The following is a 21,070-nucleotide window of genomic DNA, read 5'->3' on the forward strand; positions in this document are numbered from 1 at the left end:
CTTGGTTTTGTTGTGGGGTTATGTGACAGTGATGCAGCTCTGGCACTGATGTGCCAACAGATCTGATCTGTGATGCAGCTTGATGTGAGGATCTGTGGGTGGCTGCGACTTGCCGAGGGAGGAGAGAGATTAATGGCACACAGACTGACAGCTGTACCTGGGAGGGACGACACAGAAGAAGCATGAATTCCTTCCTGAGCCTGGAGAAAGACTTAATGCTCTGAGAGAGGAGAGGGATGAGGCTGTATGCAGAGCTGCTCACGGCGAGTGTTTGAGCTGATATCAACACACAACCCACCACTAGTTTGCATTTATGCCACACACACACACACACACACACACACACACACCAGATAATGGTGTTTAGCTGCCACTACGGAGCCTGAATGAATCCAGCAGAAGTCCACGTGCAGGTGACTCACCATGGTGAGCTCGGCCTCCAGCTCTTTGATCCTGTTCTCCTTCATGTCCATCTGAGAACGCAGGATGTTGGCCTGCTCCGTGGCTTCTTTGGTCTGCCTCCTCAGGTCCCACTTCTCTCGCTCCAGCATGTCTTTCTCTTTCGCCAGCGCTTTTACTGCATCCTCGCTTTCCTGCAGAAGTGGCACACAGTCCCTGTTACCTGCCAGCCTGACGGTAAATACTCCGGTCCTCGTGAGCTCCTGTCCTGCAGGTTCTAGACGTTTCTGCAACACACCTGACTCACATTAATGGATCACTAACAGAACTTGTGTAGAACTTGACAACAAGCTGCTGGAGATCCATTCATGTGAATCAGGTGTGTTGCAGAAACGTCTAGAACCTGCAGGACAGCAGCTCAGGAGGACCGGAGCTGGAGATCTCTGGTTTAAATGATCAGAGGAGCTCCAAATCTGAGTCAAGAAGCAAATCACAGATAAACGTTGTAGTCGATGGTGTGTTAAAAGGGATGCACCTTCTTAAATCATGGCTCCATGAGGTTTATTATTTCAGACTGCTCAGGACAAAATCTAATAGTTGTAAGAAATAAAGCGACGTCTCGGCCAAACGTTCCTTTTTCCACATAAATTAACATTTAAGATGTCTGTCCTTTATTATTATTGTGTTATTTTATGGACTTTTGTATGAAATACATTCTCATTTACATCAGATTCACCTGTAAAACATTGAATAAAGGGCTGAACAAACTATCATCTATTTAACTTTAGTTAACGTACAATTTTTGTCAGCAGTCGTCATTTTTCCCATTTTACGTCTGTGTCTTTTTGTCATAGTTTATCTGGTTATATATAATAGTTTCTAACATATATAAGAATAAGCATCACTGTTATGTGTGTATTGATATTTATTTAGTGATATAGGTTTATGAATACATCACAACTACACCTGAAAGCTGCCGTACACGTAGATAAAGAAGGATAATATAGTAAAAAGACTGTTATTGGCAAATACTGTACATATTAAAGACTTTAAAATCCTTATAACGTCACACAGATATAGAATAATGTGTTAAACTCTTTATTAAATACTTGTTCTGCTCATAAATGCTGACTAGAGTGACTGTAGGTGTTCCCACGCTGGTTGACATTTCACAACTGAAAAATAAACTCGTCGACGCTCTCTGGCAGCAAAAATGGAGACACTCCTCCAGAATCCCCTGAGCTGTCATTTCCCACCGGCTGACACGTACACAACCAACGAAGACGTATCTGCAGCAGCTTAATGCTGATGAATGGGCCACGGTACCTTTCTGTGCTGGTCGTAGTTGCGAATGAATTCCCGGAGCTGCTCCTCTCTGCTCTCCAGTGTCGTGTACAGCTGCTGCATCTGGCTCACCAGGTCCGCCTTCTCCACCTTTAGACGCTTACGATCAGCTTTCATAGCTGCAACGCACACACAGACACACCAGTGAGCTTTTAAAGGTCCATTTGACTGTCTGATAAACCAAATGTATAAAAAACAAAGCCTTGTACTTGCAGCAGCGATCCACTAGGTGGCACTGTGTCTCGCTTTAATAAGAGGTGCAGCTGGTGTGAGGTTTTCTTTTTTTTTTTCTTTTTTAAGGAGAAATGGCCCAGAGAAAATGATGTAATCATTACAAAAGACAAGTGGCACAGTGGCCCTCATTGGATCTTACAAGAAGCTGCTTCTGTTGGCATGTGGAGTCTCTGTTGGCTCATCCTCAACCAGAACCAGTGCATCTGATTTCTCTCATTGTGTTGCAGAGACAACTCCCAGCCCTGATGCAACCAGTGGGGCTCGTTGCAGGTAAAAACAACAGCAGAGCTCTCCTGAGAGCGAGCGCTCAGCAGAGAACCTGTACTTTCCATAAGTGCACACGTATGTGACTCGGGGAGCATTCCTCCCGCCAGCCTCAGAGGTTACGCCGAGCGTTTAAACCTGTTCTGCAGCAGTTACATGACAGTTTACGAGCTCCCAGTTTACCACCTGTGACTCTCTGAGCAGCCACGCTGAGCAGTTACACTAAAGTAAACCACAACTGAAGCCTTTTCCTTTTTATCTGTGCTGCTGCGAGTAATTATCCATAAGAGCGACGAACACATCAATATTTCATCTTCTAGGTCATGATTGATGGATGTTAATTAAAAGGAGGTTAACCTGGAGTCGACTTGGCTGCTCATCAGGGGCGACACCCATTTCTGAGACTGAATAATGTGTAAAAGCCTGCATGTAAAGAGAGTTATGATCTATTTAATGCCACTAATGTACCATATAAGTCACTGTCTGTTCATTATTCAGTGTTTAAACTGGAAGTTATGTCAGTCTGGAGGAAGAAATGTGTAAAAGACTGATTTTCAAACATGGATAATGCACAGACTCTGAGTTTAGTGCATGTTTTGTAGCTGGATCGTTCATTCTTGTTTGTTGTCTACAGATTGAGGAAACTTCTGATGAACTAAATCAACACATGCTGGTCCAGTAAGAACCCACAAGTTCTAATCAATAGTTCTAAAACTGTTGTGCACATGATGAAAGCAACCAGGAAGTTGAATTTAAAGGACACATGATGATCTAATTATTTGTCATCCACGATATCAAGCCCAGAACATGCATCTATGTGAAAGAGTTCAACGTATAACATGAACGTTAGCCAGTTACTATGAGAAATCCTGGGAAATGAGGGAAAAGGCTCATTTTGCACATAAACCTATGTGGTTTGACTTTATCCAGAACTACATATGTATGTTTAAACATGTGCTGCCAGATATCTGGTTGCATTTTAATGTTTGAAACATCACAGATGTGCCAAAAGTTTGGCCAGACATGGAGATAAAACCTGACTAATCGCCACTGGCTGCTTTTCTGTGGTGAAGTGGATGTGAGCCTGGACAGCTGTATTTGCTGTATATCTGAGGTATGTAGCTGTTGGGAACAAGGGTCCGGGGCGGATTAGTCGAGCCCACAGGACGTCTGCGTTGCCTCCTGACCTTGTAAGGCCTCCTTGGCACGGTCCAGCTCCTGCTCCTTGTCACCCAGCTGCACACGGAGCTCGGTGGCGGAGAGCAGATTGGCAGAGCAGCCTCCCTGGGTCTCCTCCAGGTCCTTACTCAACATGTCCTTCATTTGCCTCAGCAGGTGGACCTCCTCCTGGAGCTGGACCACCTCCTCACGCAACAACACTGAGGAGAAAACGGTTTGAGAAGTTAGCGGACGCCGAGGAGGAATGTGGGAAGTAAGGAAAACAGAAAATCACACAAAGGCTCAGGGAGAGTAGAAACAACAAAAGGGAAAGAGAGAAAGGAACATTAGAGGGATAAAGACACAAAAAGAGAAGCTAACTATGCAGGAAATTAGCAGCCGTGTAACAGCTGGAATTAATGAGGAAAGGTTCGATTATGCAGCATGATAAACGACACCAACTTATCAATCCCCACTAGACGCGCTGCTTCCCTTAAGCTGTGGCCACAGGTGTTTTAGAAATGTAGTTAAATGCTGAGTGACAGACTCAGGACTGGCGCTGGCGTTGGCAGCAGGCAAGTGAGAGACAGCAGTCTGATAAGACTTAATAAAATATAGGCAACACTCGCTCCCCGCTGCTGTTTTCTCCATATGCTGCCTCCCATCCCTCGGGGACAACAGGCAAGCAAACAGGAGCAGGAAGCTGAGGAGAGGACGCCGCGGACTGAAGAGTGAACTCAGTAGCCGGTGGAAAGCCAGAGGACAGAAACAGAGAAAAAAGTCCAGAGAAGGAACCCCGTAGCAGGAACAGTGTCATGATGATTTATACGGCGTACAGACGGGTTGAAGGTCTGTTCCAGCAGAATGCACACTCCTCATAAGAACAAAGACAGATGAAGCACGCAGTCAGCCGAAACATTACGGACAAAAAAACCTGCAAACTCAATGATGAATTTCTAATTGTACAAAACGTCTTAAAGGTTTGGATGAGCGCAGCGAAAAAGAAGCAATTTGGAGCACGTGTAGGGAGATTAATTAGTAGATGAGCAGAAATATGACTTTGATTAACAAGTGGTTGTTTAAACGTCGATCATCTTCTCATGTGTGGACTTTCTGCTCTTAAGGACTAAAAATGGGATAATTTGAAAACTGTGACAGCTTGAGAAGTCCAGTGAGAAAACAACTGACTGATAAATCAATAAGAAATCAATAACTACCTTCTAAACTGACATGTGACTGAGAACCTGCAGTGATGCTCGAGTCACTGGAGGCTGTGATGCTCATTGAAAGAGGAGCTAAATGTTCGACAAATAAAGTTTAAAAATAACACGTCAACAAAAGCACCCCGCCCACATCATGTGTTTTATTCTAAAACACACGACTAGGAATCAATGATTTGCACTTTCTGGCTGTAAGATGCAACACTGAGGATTATTTATTCAGTAGTTGTTGATGTATTTCAGTCTGGACCAGAGAGGAGGACGGATCGACCGACTGTCAGACGTTTCCATCCACTCCAGCTTCTAGAGTTTTAACAAGTAAAAATGTTTCCTCAATTTTATGCAGATCCATAAAAGACTCCGTACAAAGTAAGTAAAATCCAGCGTGTCTGCAGGAGAGTGTGCATGTGTGAGGAGGAGAGAGGAGGTCTGAGCAGGCCTGCAGCCAGACGCTGTGGTTCTGCAGCAGCTCCGATAAGAGAGGCAGGGACAGTCCATCGGTCTCTGTCAGCGCAGCACTGTGGAAGCACACCAGGCAGCTCTGTGCTGCATGTGACAAAAACAGTTTGTTTCCCAGAGAGAGCAATCTTTCATGGCCTTCTTGCAGCGTAAATCCGCTTATTCATCTGTTTACCTACAGGCCTTCCTATTTTCGTCACGGCGAGCCCAGCTGCAGCTTCTGATGGAGCCGGACGGAGAGCTGAGCGTTTCTGAGGTGTTTTGTTGTCTTCGGCTTAATCCTCGACTCCAAACAGGCTGTTTAATCATCAGCTGCGATGTGAAGGTTGATCTGCTGTTGTCATTAGCGATCAATTTGGAGAGCGCAGCGATTGTGCTGAGCAGAGATTCTGGTATTTACGGCGATTCTCAGACGAGCCAACCTGAACCTTCAGCGTCTCTGCAGCAGCTTACTGCTACGTGTCAGCACACACACAGGACTCAGCTTATATCTCTTCTATTGTAAGTCAATAACAAAGTGTGTGCGGGTTGTGTCTTCGGGGGTATTTACAGTGGATTTAGTGAGAAATGTGTGTAACTCACAGAGAAATCAATAACATAATTCTCCCAAATCCAATTTTGCATTAATTTTCAGCATCATCCTCTTAGCCAGTTATATACACGCAGCCACAAGCACACAGGCTGGTTACGTCAGTGTGCACACTTAAACAGTGCAAAGAGAACTTCAGATCGTCCTCAGACTGGGGAAGGGATGCACAGAGAAGCTGGCTGGTTGTGAACGGAGAGCTGATGGAGAGCGGAGCCATCTCCCGTCTCTGCCTATAGATAATTTACCTCCACACACTGTTTCACGCCATCTAAAAAAGCAATTTAAATTGACAGGGCTCATATAAACCACGCAAAGGCAGTATATGCTGGGAGCCTTGAGTGGTTGCGCAGCGAGCTTGGCCAAAGCTATTAGAGTCCTCCCACATAAGAAACCCACTCTTCTTCCTACTCAGCAGTGGCCCATTCAATGAACTTCTCATCCAAGCCTCCCATTAGTGTGCCCATCAAAGCCAGTCAGGAGCAGGTCACTCCCTGTCCCTGTGCCTCGCATAGCAGAGCTGTCAAAACCCAGCACACACACACACACACACACACACACACAGCATTGTGGCTGCAGACTCATGATTAGGCTTGAGAGAAAGCAGAGGCAGTGAAAAAGCAAAGCGGGAGTTGGAAATGTGTCGATCGGTGGCCAAAGACCTGAACTAGTCTCCTGTGAACCATATGCAGGATTAAAGTGGCCCTGTTTATATACATGACTGATCAGAGATGCTTAATGTGCACCGTGTTGGAATATTAAGCCCGCGCCACAAAGTAAATCTAAAGTTATGGCGCTCGCTGCAAAAACTTATTCAATTTTAAAAGCAGTTTCCGAGTCTTCACCGTCTGCCGTCATTAAACAATTACATCACTAACGGACAGTTTTACAGCAAGTGAGCTGACAAACTCTTTCAAAAACTTCCTTTAGCAGGTTTATCTGATTGGAAACACAGCCTTGGGAATTTTTCTGGGCTTTCTGCTTTACATTAATTCAGCATATAACCTGTTAAAACATCACTTTAATAAAAAAAACTACCAACAACACATTAAAAAAACACAAACGATGTTTCTGTCCTTAATGTGTAGTTTTGGTTCCAGGTTTTGAGGCGTCTCTGTGATCTTATATTTGTTTGTGCTCCTTAAACCAGCGGCTCTTAAACTAACATCAGTTTGTGTTTGTGATGATTCATAACTTTGTTGTTGTTTGTGCATTAATGCGTTAAAAATGAATGTGTTAATTCACAGATTCATCTCTTTACATTAAGACGGTGAATTTCTTTTGCATAAATGAATGAACTGAATTTATTTCAAAGAAATGAAAGGGAAAAAAAATAAAAGAAAATAATTATAAAAAGACCAAAACAGAATAATAATATCATATAATCAAATCATACTATTAACAAGTCCGATAAAGGAGTGGGAAGAAGTCCACACTGTTAATTTTAACAGCCCTAATACTCATTTATTTGATAAATGTAGGCTTTATTTTTATTTATTTATTTTTTTTTACAATGATCTGGCGACCCCCTGAAATTATCTTGGGACCCCCATAGGGGTCCCAACCCCTAGTTTGAGAACCACTCATTCATTATTCTTCATTACTTTCTAATGTCTAGAAGCCTGATCAGCCGGCTGGTGTGTCGTGATTCCTCCTGCGATCTGGGTTAACTGAGCCTTTTACGTCTACAGTAAAGAACGCCAGCACTATGAGATGTAATATATTTAAAACCATAAAAATACGACTGGAAAACTGCGAAAGGTGTCAAAAAATCTCCTCGCCAACTGTTCTGCCCCGAGGAGCTGCGATGTTCACGCCTGTCGCTGTTCCACCTTCGTCTCACTGACAATTCCAGTCTGTGTAATTTCAGCGAGTACAGTGGTTCCACTCAGCTATTTCTGTCCGAGACGAGTCCAGAGGCGACGCTGCTGCTGTTCTGCTCCACTAATCTCTCAGGTACAGTAACCGATAGCTGGATAACAAGGTCACACGGCGCCGTGTGCCTTTACTACAGTATTTAGTGCTGCTGTAACCGTCACACACACTCAGCTGCTTCATTTACCCGCAAACACCTGAAATATGAACAAAATAGGTTTCAACAAATGATCAGATGTTTCTACCTGATGTCATTGTCATTCTCTAAAAGGTCTTGTTGTGTCCTTGTTAAAGACAGTATAGTATATAATTAACATGCAGCTGCCTGACGGAGGAGGGCTGCTCCATCTGGTCGAGCAGCTTTAGCTTCCCTGGAACTCTGTTCGAGGTACGACTGCGGTTTTTCCTGCAGGTATGTGCAGAAGACAACATAAAGCAGGTTTTCCTTCTGGAGGATTAGTGCTGAACGTTATTATCCTCTGTCAGCATTGTAAAATACAGTCCTGGGATTGAACTCTACTATAAATGTGGAGCCTGAAGGTTTCCTAAAAACCTTTCATTGTTTTTCTCTCTTGCCCTGTTGGCCCCTTTGGTATTGGTGCAAACTACAATATGCTATCTGTAACGCTGGAAACAGGTTGTGTGTATCTGAGGGAGGCGTTCGGGCGGATTGGAGTTAAAGGATGAAAACAGTAATGGCTTCCTACAGAGGAGGCTGAGAGATGTTCTGCTGCAGCCCTGTGAGAGGGTTCAGCTCATATTCACACACATCAAAGCAGCGTCATTAAACGACACATTTCTCATCCACTTCTAGGCAGCCAATAATTAAATCAGCATAAGGACACCGTATCAAAGCTTTAAACACAATTATAAGCAATATGAAAAACGCTCACTGGGGGATATAAGAAAACAATAAAATAAGAAAAGGTTCCTGCTGTAAGTGGCTGAAACGAGCAGACCTGCTTCAAACAGACTTTAAAATGCTTCATCATGAGCTCATCATGGGGGGCGGAGCCTATCCCAGCTGACTCAGGGTGAAGGCAGGTTCACCTGGACAGGTAACCAGTCTATCACAGGGCTACACTTAGAGACAGACAACCAAGCACACTCACATTCACACCTACGGACAATTTACAATCACCAATTAACCTCAGCATGTTTCTGGACTGTGGGAGGAAGCCGGAGAACCCGGAGAGAACCCACGCTGCACGGGGAGAACATGGAGACTCCACGCAGGAAGATCCCGGGTGTCCTCACCGGGACGCCAACCGGAGACCTTCTAGCTGTGAGGCCACGGTGCTAACCACTGAGACACCTGCAGCCCCCAATGAAACATAAAAACATGTATCTCCTGATGCAGACTTCCAGTGAAATGAGAAGCACTGCAGACACGTGCAGCTACATCAGATGATTGCATTGACTCAGATTGTCAGTGAGTTCATACTGACAACGAGTCTGTAATGAGTTGAGAACTAAATTAGAATTAGAATTAGAATAGAATTAGAATAAAACTTTATTAATCCCTTCGGTACAAGACCTCAGGGAAATTGCTAAGGTTAGGGTTATGATGAAAATGATATTTTAATAAAATGATAAAATGACTTTTACAGTGGAACAGAACTTTTGCTCCATAGCATCAATCAAACCACAAATACAGGAAACTGCATTAATGCAAACATTTTAGATGCACGGTCTACTAGAAGGGGCTGCACAGTGGCTGGGTGGTTAGCATCGTTAGCACCTCACAGCTAGAAGGTCGCCTCTAAGTGTAGCCCTGTGATAGACTGGTTACCTGTCCAGGTGAACCTGCCTTCACCCTGAGTCAGCTGGGATAGACTCCACCACCCTAGTGAGGATGAAGGTGTAGAGATGATGAATGGATGTCTATTAGAACTAAACACTGGACAAAGAATACTGAAACCCACCTTCTCAGTTCACTCCTAGACTCCATAAATAGCTTCAGTCACTTTAAACCTTCTCAGTTTAATGACTCCGAGCAGCAGAGGACCCACCGACCACTTCTCCTGCAGCATGTTTACTCTGAACCACATCCCTCTGCTGCCGCGTGATTTAAACGTCCATCAACTAAATAAAACTGATCAAAGTCAACATTAGACAGTTTCGAAATTCATCAAGAATTTATAAAACTGAGTGGATGATGCCGAGATGAAAAGGCAATTAACTTCACTGCAGAGTCGCAGTTTGGAAAATGAACACCAGAAGGCAAACAGACGCGCTGGCCTCATATATGTAATATTGTCTAATCTGTTATGAGCACATCCTCATCATTATATTAGTCCATGTGGCGACGCGTCTCTCCTGTTGCAGCTGGATTATTTGATATGATGTCGGTGTGTGTGTGTGTGTGTGTGTGCGCTCACAGCTGGCTTTCTGCATGTATGTGTGTGTTGCAGCATATGTCTGCTGAGCTCTGGCCTCGGCTAATTACAGAATAAAGATCAGTTGAGATGCCATGGGGGGGCAGGCAGCAGCTCTGGAGTAAACTCATCGTGCAGGTAACACTGCAGCCGCGACAGACGGGAACAACACACGGACGCACCGAAATAGCTCCGGCACGTTATGTATCAGCGCCGGATGTGTCACGGGCCTCATCGGGTTTATATCTGTGGAGAGCTGCTTCTGTGCTCCTCGCTAACATGAAGCTGACATGTACAGGATGGATCTCTGACTCTGGTGATCCTCTGACCTTTCCCTGAGCAGACATCGGCCCCCGCTTTGTGTTTAGCGCTAAAAGTGATGTCGCTAACCTCAGATAACAAACATGGTAAACCTGATGTTAGTGTCATCGATGTGAGCACGTTCCAGCATAACTGTTTAGATCAAAGCAGCTATATGGATTATTTTTTCTTTTTTTGTCCTTTATTTGTCAGAACAGTCAAGACAGAAACAGGAAAGTGGGGAGAAGATCCTGCAGAAAAGGTCCATGAGCAGGATTTGAACTCACGACCTCCACATTGGGGACTTCAGCTGCTGTACATCAGACGCCGGCTCTACCAGGTGAGCTGTAGTGGCGCCTGAAGCTACCTGGACTCTTTGTCTTGTTGCACAATCAAGAAGCCGACGCATCAAAAAGCAAAGTTCAGCAAAAATGAGTCCTAAAACCAGCGAAACAAAACAGCACCTTGAAAACACAAATCTATTCAGTCGTTATTAAAAGACACCACCAGGAATCTCTGAACAGCCCGAATGCTGCTAAAAGATTTATGAAAGAACTGCATCAAATTAGCTCCAAAACAAAATCTGACAGAAAGACACAAAGGAATAAGAGAAAGAGAGAGAAGGTGAATGAGAAGGACCAATAAACTCGTTCATTCTGTCAGCAGCTCCCCGCCGAGCGGCGAATAAAGGGCAGGTCGGTGGATGGAAGGCAAAGGTACGCCACAGTGATTAGTGTCTGTTTAACAATCCTCATCAGAGCTATATTTAGCATCTTTATTGTCAATTTTCACTGTGGGCAGAAGAAGCTTGTCTGGTCATGGAGCAGAGGCTGCATGGATCTGACTACTCCAGCTAAACAGGGTCTATCTCATACAGCAGGAGATCAGAAAGGACCCAGAACAAACACCTTATTCCAGATGCTTTGCCACCGTGACACTCCGAGCACTGTGTGTTTTGCACCCTGCGTGTAGAGGTCAGGTCCATTTCCCACTCGGGGTATTAGGCCGCCTCTATATAATACATATGGGCATAAATAATGCATGTTGCTGCCTCTCAAACCTCCCTGACCAGAGCAGTCACCATTTAATGGTAATTCATCGCAGTCTGCAGATAAAACGTCACTCTGAGGTCGAGAAAAGTCGGCGTATGTGTCGGCCACCGTGTCACTTCTACTCAAAAAACTGCTAAACATGTTGAAACCAGACAACTGGTGGGTTTGTGATGTGTTCCTGGACCAGAGGAGGACTTCAACATAAATCCCATGCAAAGGAAATCTGATGCATTACTTGTTGCAGTCTTCATTTTATTGATATAGTCATGACTCAATAATCCGACACTAAACATAAAACCTTCTTCTATGTCGGATTGTCCAGACGGAGGTCCAGATACGAGGAGGGCTTGATGCTGGAAGGCTCATTAGTTGTTCATTATTGTTCATAGTTGTTATAATAACTAGTAGGGCTGGTCCCAGTAGAACTTTCTGCTCTCTGGATATTCAGGCCCAATTAATGATGAATATCCGGTGCGGTCGGGGGACACGTCCACCCCGGGGCAGCGCTCTGACGGGGTGGAAGTGTCCAGAACACACAGGCAGTACTTGGCTGCTGATGCTAGTTTAGTTAGCGCTCACACTTCTGTTTCCTCCATCGGTGGCGGCGGGGGAGTGGCAGATACGCTCCACCGTTACCATCCATGTTTACTTCCATAAACACTGAGCACGCTCGCTGCGTGTGACGTCGTCGTGTCCTCTTCTGCGCATGCGGGACACTTTTGGCTCGTATGAAGTTCACACAGCAGATCACATACAAGTCGCATTGAAGTGGAAACGTGAAGGAAGTCACAAAGAAATCCTCATTGAGCATCAAGTCCTGCAGTGTGAACGTAGCCAATCTGTGGGATTGTTCAGTCAGATAATACGCCGTCATCCTGATTGGTGACATTAAATGTCATGTCGGAGGCACAATCCAAGGCTGTCGCTATGTTAAGGCTGTTTTTATGGGTTCTGTTGGTTTTTCCTAAAAACCTGTCGGATAGCAGGTTTAGGACTGTTAAGGGTCGATTATCGAGACACAGCTGTATGTGGATGATACATCTTCATGTGTACCAACATATAGTACAGTGTAGACTCAAAGTACTACACGTTGTTGTTTGTCAGACTTTCTGCTTCAACACATTCTATCTGAATTATAATTACAGACGCTACAATAAAGTGCCAAGTTTTATTTGAGTAGGTTTCCTTCAGCATAGGGAGCGCTGTGTGAGGGCTGTAGCTCTTTTAACACGTTGTGTCAACAGTGCAGCAGCTCAGAAGAACTAAATCGTCATATTTAATATCCTGTAGAAATTCCTTTGCAGTCAATGAGTGCCTGAGGCGTTCAGTGCAGATGCCTTGAATCTTCCCTGTTGATCCCCCAGACTTCACCGCAGCCACCTGCAGCTCTTGCTTGTTGTCGAGTTGTTCTGCTTTTAGTTTGGTCTCAAGCATGTGGGCTAGAGCTCAGATCAGAGGACTGACTCAGCCGGTCGACGGCCTCTCACCTCTTCACCCTGAAAAGCTCTTCGCCTGCATTGTCCCTCTCTTTTAGGATTGCTGTGTCATGAAATCTCATCCAAAGTGGTTTTGATGCATTCAGCTGAATGTGAACAGACAAAATGCTCCAGCGTACGTCTGAATCCTCCTGCTGCTTCTATCACAGGTGAGCTTCTTCCTGGTCGTACAGACTCCAGTCATAGCCGCCATGTTGGGCTCCTTCGCTGCTCCTTTTTCCTCCACACTCGCCTCTTCCAGTCCTTTTCACAGAGATGTTTTTCATCAGAGCGTTGCTCCTTCTGCCTCCTGGAGCTTCTGTTTACGAGTCTTATCTGAAGTTTGCATTTTCTTGTTAATTTCCCTGGTTGTGGTCACAAAGTCTTTTCTTCATCACTGACACAGAAATATGTTGGAGAGCATTCCTCACATGCTCCACAGGCAGAAAAGACTCTTTTTTCTCCACCATGTGAATGATTTCCTCCACAAGCCTTGTGCTCTGGACCTACCAGTCTGTTATTCTCTTATTTTTCTGTACACACCTGCTTTTTCAGAGCGAAGCCAACGACCTTCAGCTATCTGTGATCTATCTGTCTGGTGGATTGGAGCTTCATTATCTTCACTTGCATGGTCACCTCTTTACTTCTGATATTGACAGACAAGTCAACAATTGCCAAAGAAGCGTTTTGCAGCCAAGGGTCCAATTAGTCTTGAAGCCCTGCAATTTGGGTGCTGTGTGTTAAAAGGGTTTTGATTGACTTTGTGTGTATTTGTCAAATTACTTTTGAGCTACTAAACTTTGGGTGCTGTGTTAAAAAGGCGGTGTTTAAACCCTGCTCCAATGAAAGCCTGCAATTGGCACATTATTGCCGTGTTTATTATTTTATTCCAAACTGAACGAGCCGAGAAGCTGCAGAACAAAAGCTGCGTAACTGTCCACTCGCTTGCAGTTTGAGCGGCGTATCTGTGTAAGTGTACCGTATCTACTGGGAACAGCTTCCATTAATTAATTGCCTGTGGGTTTACATTACAACTGAGGTCAGAGCGAGGATGCCAAGTGCAGATAGTTGTAATTGATTCACACGTTTATTATGTGCAGATTAGGCACGCTGCCAAGGATGTGCCACTGGAAGGGCACCGAGAACCTGGACAAAGCGATTTACATTCCTAATACAGTCAAGGAGTGCATTTAAAAAAACAACAACAACAACAACAACAACATGGCCTCGCTGTCACTTGACTCTGGTATCAGTCACTGTGGAGGGGTTTGGTTTACATGAAGGGAAACTAGACAGTGATTAAGAAGATTGCTGTGGAGGATCTGGAAAGGAGACACACAGTCCTGATTCATGCTGGTGGGTGATGATATCGAGGTAACCGTAGTCTGATCACTGGATAACCAGTTCAATCAGTCACAAAGACACGTGTCCCTCTAAAACCCAGGGTCTGGTCTCCACCAGCTGTTGTGAGTACGACGTGCGAGCAGCCAATCAATGGGCTCCAACTGTTACGACTCTATTAGTGAGTCAACTTCAGCGTCTGTCCATGGACTGCATCTAAAAGACGGACTGTGACATCACCCCATTGGCTTGTGGAGCGCCGTGAAGCCTGAAGTTTGGAATTTGGCCATCGGCATTTAGTGTTTCTGAAACCAGACATGACAAGTAACAACTGAGACCTGTGAGATTCTCTGGATACAGCAGCAACTCGTCAATCACGAGGTAGCCACGCCGCTAACCATGAAGTTTTACTTTAAATGGGACAATCCATCCATTATCTATCCACTTTAATCCTCACTAGGGTCATAGGGGGCTGGAGTCTATCCCAGCTGACTCAGGGTGAAGGCAGGTTCACCTGGACAGGTAACCAGTCTATCACAGGGCTACACTTAGAGACAGACAACCAAGCACACTCACATTCACACCTACGGACAATTTACAATCACCAATTAACCTCAACATGTTTCTGGACTGTGGGAGGAAGCCGGAGAACCCGGAGAGAACCCAGCTGCACGGGGAGAACATGGAGACTCCACGCAGGAAGATCCCGGGTGTCCTCACCGGGACGCCAACCAGCGACCTTCTAGCTGTGAGGCCACGGTGCTAACCACTGAGACACCTGCAGCCCTACATGGGACCAAACTCTATAAATAAACATCATTTTGTATTGAAGGAGTTCATAAACACGCTCATGAGGAAAGTATTTAATCAACCAAGAAAACAAGACAGAAGTCAGGTCACTCTTCATAAACTTCAATACAGTAAGACCTCTTTTTTTTTTTTTAACTTGTGTTTTCGCCCCCTGCTGGCAATTAGAGAGAAGGTCCATTTAAGTCCCTTCTGCACCGGCTTCGCTTTCCAGACCCAGAAGGTGCATCCATCTTTTATATGGAGTTTATGTATCTACCACAGGCTCTGAGCTCTGGATCCTCCCACACTTTAACTGACATACTTTAACCTGTGTCAAGCGCCCGAGTGCAGGACGCTGTGAGGACTGCATGAAGGAATTATGTATGAGGCAGAGATGTTTCTGTGGACAGGAAAGTTTAAAGGAATAAATAGTCTGGAGTGAGTCCCAGGCCCTGGAAAGAGTGGCGAACAGAAAATAAAACTAAATCTGCCAACCAGCACCTTTAAAGCTCACTCATAAACACATCATACCTCATTTCTTTAATCACTATACGAAAAACTAATTGTAAAACATGAAGTTGTGGCTTTGTGGGGATTCTACAGCCAAGAACCGTCCAGCAGACTAATTATTCATTTAACAAACGAGTACAGTTTAACTACATATTTGAAAGGTGCTACCACGTCAATCAATAGCTTAAAAAATGTCAGAACGAGTTTCTCGAGTCTTCACAGACTTGTGTGCATCAAAGTTTGTGAGTCTACGAGGAGAACCAACTGGGCCTTGGTATCTACATAACACTGGCTGACCAGAGAAACCTGCCGAGGGTGGAGTCCACCACAGAGGAGCTAAATGCCACAGGGCCTGATCCCTGCTTTGCATCTGCAGGGGCAACTACACATCTGTCAGAAGCAGCAGGATCTGGTCTGTGGAGGACTGGAGATCCACATGATGTGATGCACCATCCCTCTCATGTCCTGGGGCGCTGCAGAGTAATCCCACAAACTGCACGCCGGAGCCGCCACTGGAGCTGGTGTATGAAATTTTAAAAGCCTTTCTGAGGAGTTTAAATCATGTAAAATGTGGCAATAAATGCTTGTTCTGCGCTCATTAACATTCAGTGTTATGCTTGTGGAGATGTTGAAAGTAATAATGGTCCTTTATTAGCTCAGAGTAGCTCCAGTTCACAGAGACGGAGCAGAAATTACGACGAAAACTAAGCAAAGAAAAAAAAACAGCTCTATATGAAGATGTGCTGCATTAAGCGTCTAATGATCTCAGTGAAGGACTTTCCAACAGAAACGGAAGCGCGACGCTGACAGTGATGCTACCATCTGTCTGCTGCAGTGCAATCGGTCAAACTCATTATCTTCTGCAATTTTGAGTGGTGACCTCGGGGTTCAGAGGACACGAGCTGCTGCAGCGGGAGTCACGCGAACCACAGCCGGATCAAACTCATCTCTATTCATTCACCAGACCACATGACCGCATATGAACGCAGACACACAAACATCAAAAAACCTTTTCATGACATCGCAGCAAAGAATAAAGATCATTCCTCAATGACGGCGTCTCTTCCTGTGGGATCCAACACAAAGCAGCCTCAGCCGACCGTAATGCATCTTCATTTACTGCAGCATACAATACGTCTGGTTGGTACATTAATCCAAACACGAGGGCCGGTGGAGACGCTGTCCATCAGGGCGGTTCTTTCTCAGATTAGGTGAGCTCCAGTGTGTCTGCTGAGCCACTAAAGGCTGTAATGCCGACCAAACATCGCCCTGTTCATGCACAATGCTTATAGCAGATTAAAAGATCATCGCCATGGACATATCATATGTAGGTCAGCGTTTAGTTCTTATCTTAAGCAAAACAACAAACAAGACCGGGATGTGGAATAGATTTAAATAAATCAGCTTTTACAGTAAAGGGCTGTGAGTATGAATAAATACAAGTACAGTAAGCCGCAGTCAGATCACAGTCACCATAATAACACCAGAATAAATGCTCACAGTCAAACTACTAATAAATGACAACTCAAACTAATTCAGTATTCTACACAGCACCATGTGCACGTCACACAATAAGGTCACAACCTTAAATGAGAAACCCAACAACCACCTCTGGAGCATGTTGGACAGAAAACGTCCTTCAGCAGCAGGAAGCCTCTGACAGGAGCAGGTTCTGGGCGGGTGGGCGTCTGTGTACAGTCATTTCTGGTATTTTGTTTTCAGTAGATTGTCTCGTTAAACATGAATAACTTCTGGTTTCAATAATCTTTTACGACAGCAAATCCAATATTTTGGGCTTTGGGCTGTTTTCCTGAGAAACCAATCAGGTCACGGCGTCAGCGTGGCTTCTGGGAACCTGTGTGCTGACATTTTATCATCCAGAAGAGTTATTGATTGATCAAGAGATTAACTGATCATAAAAACACGTATTAGCTGCAGCCCTACAGAGTGTGTTTTATGTCATAAACTCTTCATATACTTTACATAAATATTAGTATTTTCTGTAGATGTCACATAGTGAGTCTGAAGTACAAGTTTTTCATTTGATTGGTATCTGAGGAGAAGAAGTGTACTTAAGTACTGCACTTAAACGTACTCCACACCACCACGTCTCACCAATGATTTCCACGACAAACATGGAGAGCTTCAGGAATGAAGCAGTTATGACTCTCAAATTCCTCTTACATAATCAGTGCAGGCGAGCACACATAACTGTATATGTACATGAGGACTGAAGCAGCCATCTCCAGCTCAAGCCACTGCTCAGGCCTACGCTCACACAGCGTCTTTCTCCTTCCCATGTGGAACTCACCGGCCTTCCCCTCCTCCTTCTCCGACCTCATGTCCTCCTCGGCACAGGCTCCGCTCGGCTCCACTGTCAACTCTGGTGTGAGCTCTCATATCAGGTGAAAAAAAAAGAAAACACACACACACATACAGGCCAGTGCACACACCATTCACACTCCACAGCACTGGTGCAGCCGGCCGCTCCCAGCTCCGCTCGCCCAGGCTCCACCCAGCCAGGTTACTAGGAAGTCGTCCCCCGACAGATACCTGCCCTGCTCTTTCTTGGCAGTGAATAGGCCTTCGCTCGCTCTCTCTCTCTCCCACTTGCTGTGTACCTGCTCGGCGACACGCCCAGAGGCAGCGAGGACACCTTTCACCCACGCCCACTCCGGCTCTGCTGCTCGGATGAGGGTGAGGGGGAGGGGAAGACAAACTGCACCTCAGGCCTCAGGTAATGAAGCAGGTGAGTCAGTGGAGCTCTCACTCCACCTGACGGCCGAGAGGAAGACAGTCTGTGCAATTACAGAGCGGCAGCCCCCTCCTCGGAGCCTCGATGCCTTTGTAGCCTACATGAGTTTACATAACTCACTTCCTGAATGTGAATGTGTGTTTTGGCCAGAGGAGACAGGAATGCAAACCCTGAATATACTGTAAACGCTACGAGTGTAAACTTCAACATAAACGCCTCAAAAAAACGGATCACGACGGCGGTGAAGTGATACCAAGTTTACGCTTGGAGCCAAACTGCCTCACCTCCACACGCCGAGATGAGTTTATTAATGCGAGCTCTCCCTTGTTATCTTTAACCCTCTGGGGATTCAACCCTCCTCTGCTCGGTGCTGACTAAGGACAGACTGTGTCATGTTAGATGGGAACTGGGATGAGTGTGGACACAGTGACAGAGTAAATAAGGTTATGGGCCTGCCTCTCAGGGCTCTTTAGGCCTGAAACCCTGAGGCAGGTACAGGCCGGTGGTTGGAAGAGGAGAGACAGGACAGCAGCTGAATTAATGCTGAGGCCACCTCGATATAAACTTCTAATGGAATCTGTGGTTTATGAGCACTTGAGTAACATAACTAGCATACTAAAGCCTGAGCGCTGTGCGAGTGTCTGAGCGTGTCTGTGTGAAATCTCTGTTAAATGTCTCGCATTTAAAGACGTGGCAGCGGTCCAGAGTGACCACGCCGTTTGTCCTGCCTGTCAGAGGTTGACGCTGAGCGCTTTAGCTCCGTCCAGAGATCAAACACGGTCTAACCAGATACTTGTCACATGAGGCGACGGATCTGTCAATCACACGCCGACACCTCAAGGATCACTGCCAGGCTCATTCCCTCCGACTGATCAGAGCCGAGACAAAAGATTGCAAAGATAAGTCTTCCACAGCAGTTTATTGTGATAGAGTTTCTTCATTAGAAGGTAACCCATCCATCCATCCATCCATCCATCATCTCTACACCTTAATCCTCACCAGGGTCATGGGGGGTGGAGCCTATCCCAGCTGACTCAGGGTGAAGGCAGGTTCACCTGGACAGGTAACCAGTCTATCACAGGGCTACACTTAGAGACAGACAACCAAGCACACTCACATTCACACCTACGGACAATTTACAATCACCAATTAACCTCAGCATGTTTCTGGACTGTGGGAGGAAGCCGGAGAACCCGGAGAGAACCCACGCTGCACGGGGAGAACATGGAGACTCAACACAAAAAGATGCGACTTGAACCAGCGACCTTCTAGCTGCGAGGCAACGGTGCTAACCACTGAGCCACTGTGCAGCCCCAATAAGGAAATCCAGATGTTGCAGATGTATGTTTTGCTGCTACTGTTGCTGCTTACAGATCTGAATAATTAAAACTTTTACATAAGCACATTCACCTGGATTACATCTTGAATCTGTCTGAGTGCAGCGGTTTTTTTTAAACTTGTCTAAAGAGCGACAGCAATTCATATGAATAGAAAATTTTGACCACTTTATAATTCCAAAGTCACGCCGCAGCCTGCCTCTCAGCTACGCCGAATTTTATTCACAGTATTGCTTTTATCCTGACACCTCTTCAGTCTGAAATTTTCCACTCCTCAGTGTCCTTATTCTTCAGCTTAACTCCCTGTATCACTATGTCATTCATTTGCTTTGCTCACATTAAAGCCAGAAGAAATCCTAAAAGCCTTCTTTTCTACCCTCCGCTCTCCTCGGCTGTATTGCTCTCCCCTCTCCCCGCTGCACACGGCTGACCTGTCAGTCTGCATTATCAGCGCTGGGGAGTGTTGATAGAGAGTTGGGGTGCAGCCGCATTAAAATATTTGCCAGCCTGCAGAGGAAGGAGGAGGTGGAGAGGAAGAGGAGGAAGGCAGAGATGGGCAGTGGAGGAGGAAGGCGAGCGAGCCACTGAGGTCACAACTGCTCATTGTTGATGGAGATGACGTGAGGACGGGCGAGCAGCCACTGAGCATGCTCCGACCGGCGAAGGGACTGGATGAAAAGATTGGAATCACAATTACAGTGCAGACTTTGTGGTTTGATATCAGCTTGAGAACAATAGAGAATAATAGCCGCTATTATGATGTGAAAGAGAAACTGACACGAGGCTTAAAGATGAAGCAACAATACAGACGCAATCGATAGACTTCATGATCAATACCTTCTGTGGTATGGATACATGCTGGTCAGTGTGATTAGCACTCAGGAGAAGCTGAAAGAGACCATTATTGTGAGCTACACAAGCCTCGCTCTCACGCTGAAAGAGAAGATAAGTGCTCTTGCTGCAATGCAATAATTGCACATTACAATATAACTCAAGTGCGATAAACTTCAATAAAGCTCCTTTCAGATTAAAGCCAGCAAAGTAAAATGCATTTCTTGGAACTCAATCAAGTCTCACAGTGTGATGCCGCCGCCTCTCCGCTCTGTACCGCGTGACACGACGCGTTATTTAGCTGCGATAAATCAGAGCCTGCCGTGAACGTAGGACCCCCTCGGCCAGGTACAGAGCGCTGCTGCTCTCCGCCTGCTCGGGCCTCTGCTCCGGCATTAACCTCCCAGTCACACTGTGACAGCTCCGTGTCTTTTTAACTGCCAGGATAAATCATGGTGCTCACTTCCCGCTGTCACCAAGGCAACACCTTGTATTTTCCAGCCACGCCGTACCTTTGCCGAGCGAGCAGTCTGGAGTGCCAAAGTCCATCAGGCTGGATATCTCTGTTGGGTAGCACATGTCTGTCACCACTGTCTTCTGCCTGTGATGCACTGACGGATCTGCAGGAGGAGAGACACGACAATGGATGTAATTTCACTGAAAAGGATGAATCAGACGGATAATGACAAGTTTTAGTCATCGACACATCTAAACGTCGGTCCTGTGTGAGCGAAGCTTCTGAAGCCACGATTAATTCTGACAC

The 21,070-nt window shown here is 45.6% G+C and overlaps 1 protein-coding gene across 1 annotated transcript in view; it reads right to left on the bottom strand.

Moving 5' to 3' along the window:
• LOC103362969 (kazrin-like) overlaps positions 1–21,070 on the bottom strand; it is a 65,292-nt gene that overhangs the window by 6,514 nt on the left and 37,708 nt on the right. The window contains exons 3-6 of the mRNA XM_008289526.1: positions 20,820–20,927; positions 3,429–3,620; positions 1,726–1,862; positions 423–593 (exon numbers count right to left, since the gene is read on the bottom strand). Of these exons, the coding sequence (XP_008287748.1) occupies positions 423–593; positions 1,726–1,862; positions 3,429–3,620; positions 20,820–20,927 (608 nt within the window). The remainder of the gene's footprint in view (positions 1–422; positions 594–1,725; positions 1,863–3,428; positions 3,621–20,819; positions 20,928–21,070) is intronic.

This window comes from Stegastes partitus, unplaced genomic scaffold (assembly GCF_000690725.1).
Source record: "Stegastes partitus isolate 25-593 unplaced genomic scaffold, Stegastes_partitus-1.0.2 Scaffold14, whole genome shotgun sequence".
Classification (NCBI taxonomy): domain Eukaryota; kingdom Metazoa; phylum Chordata; class Actinopteri; family Pomacentridae; genus Stegastes; species Stegastes partitus.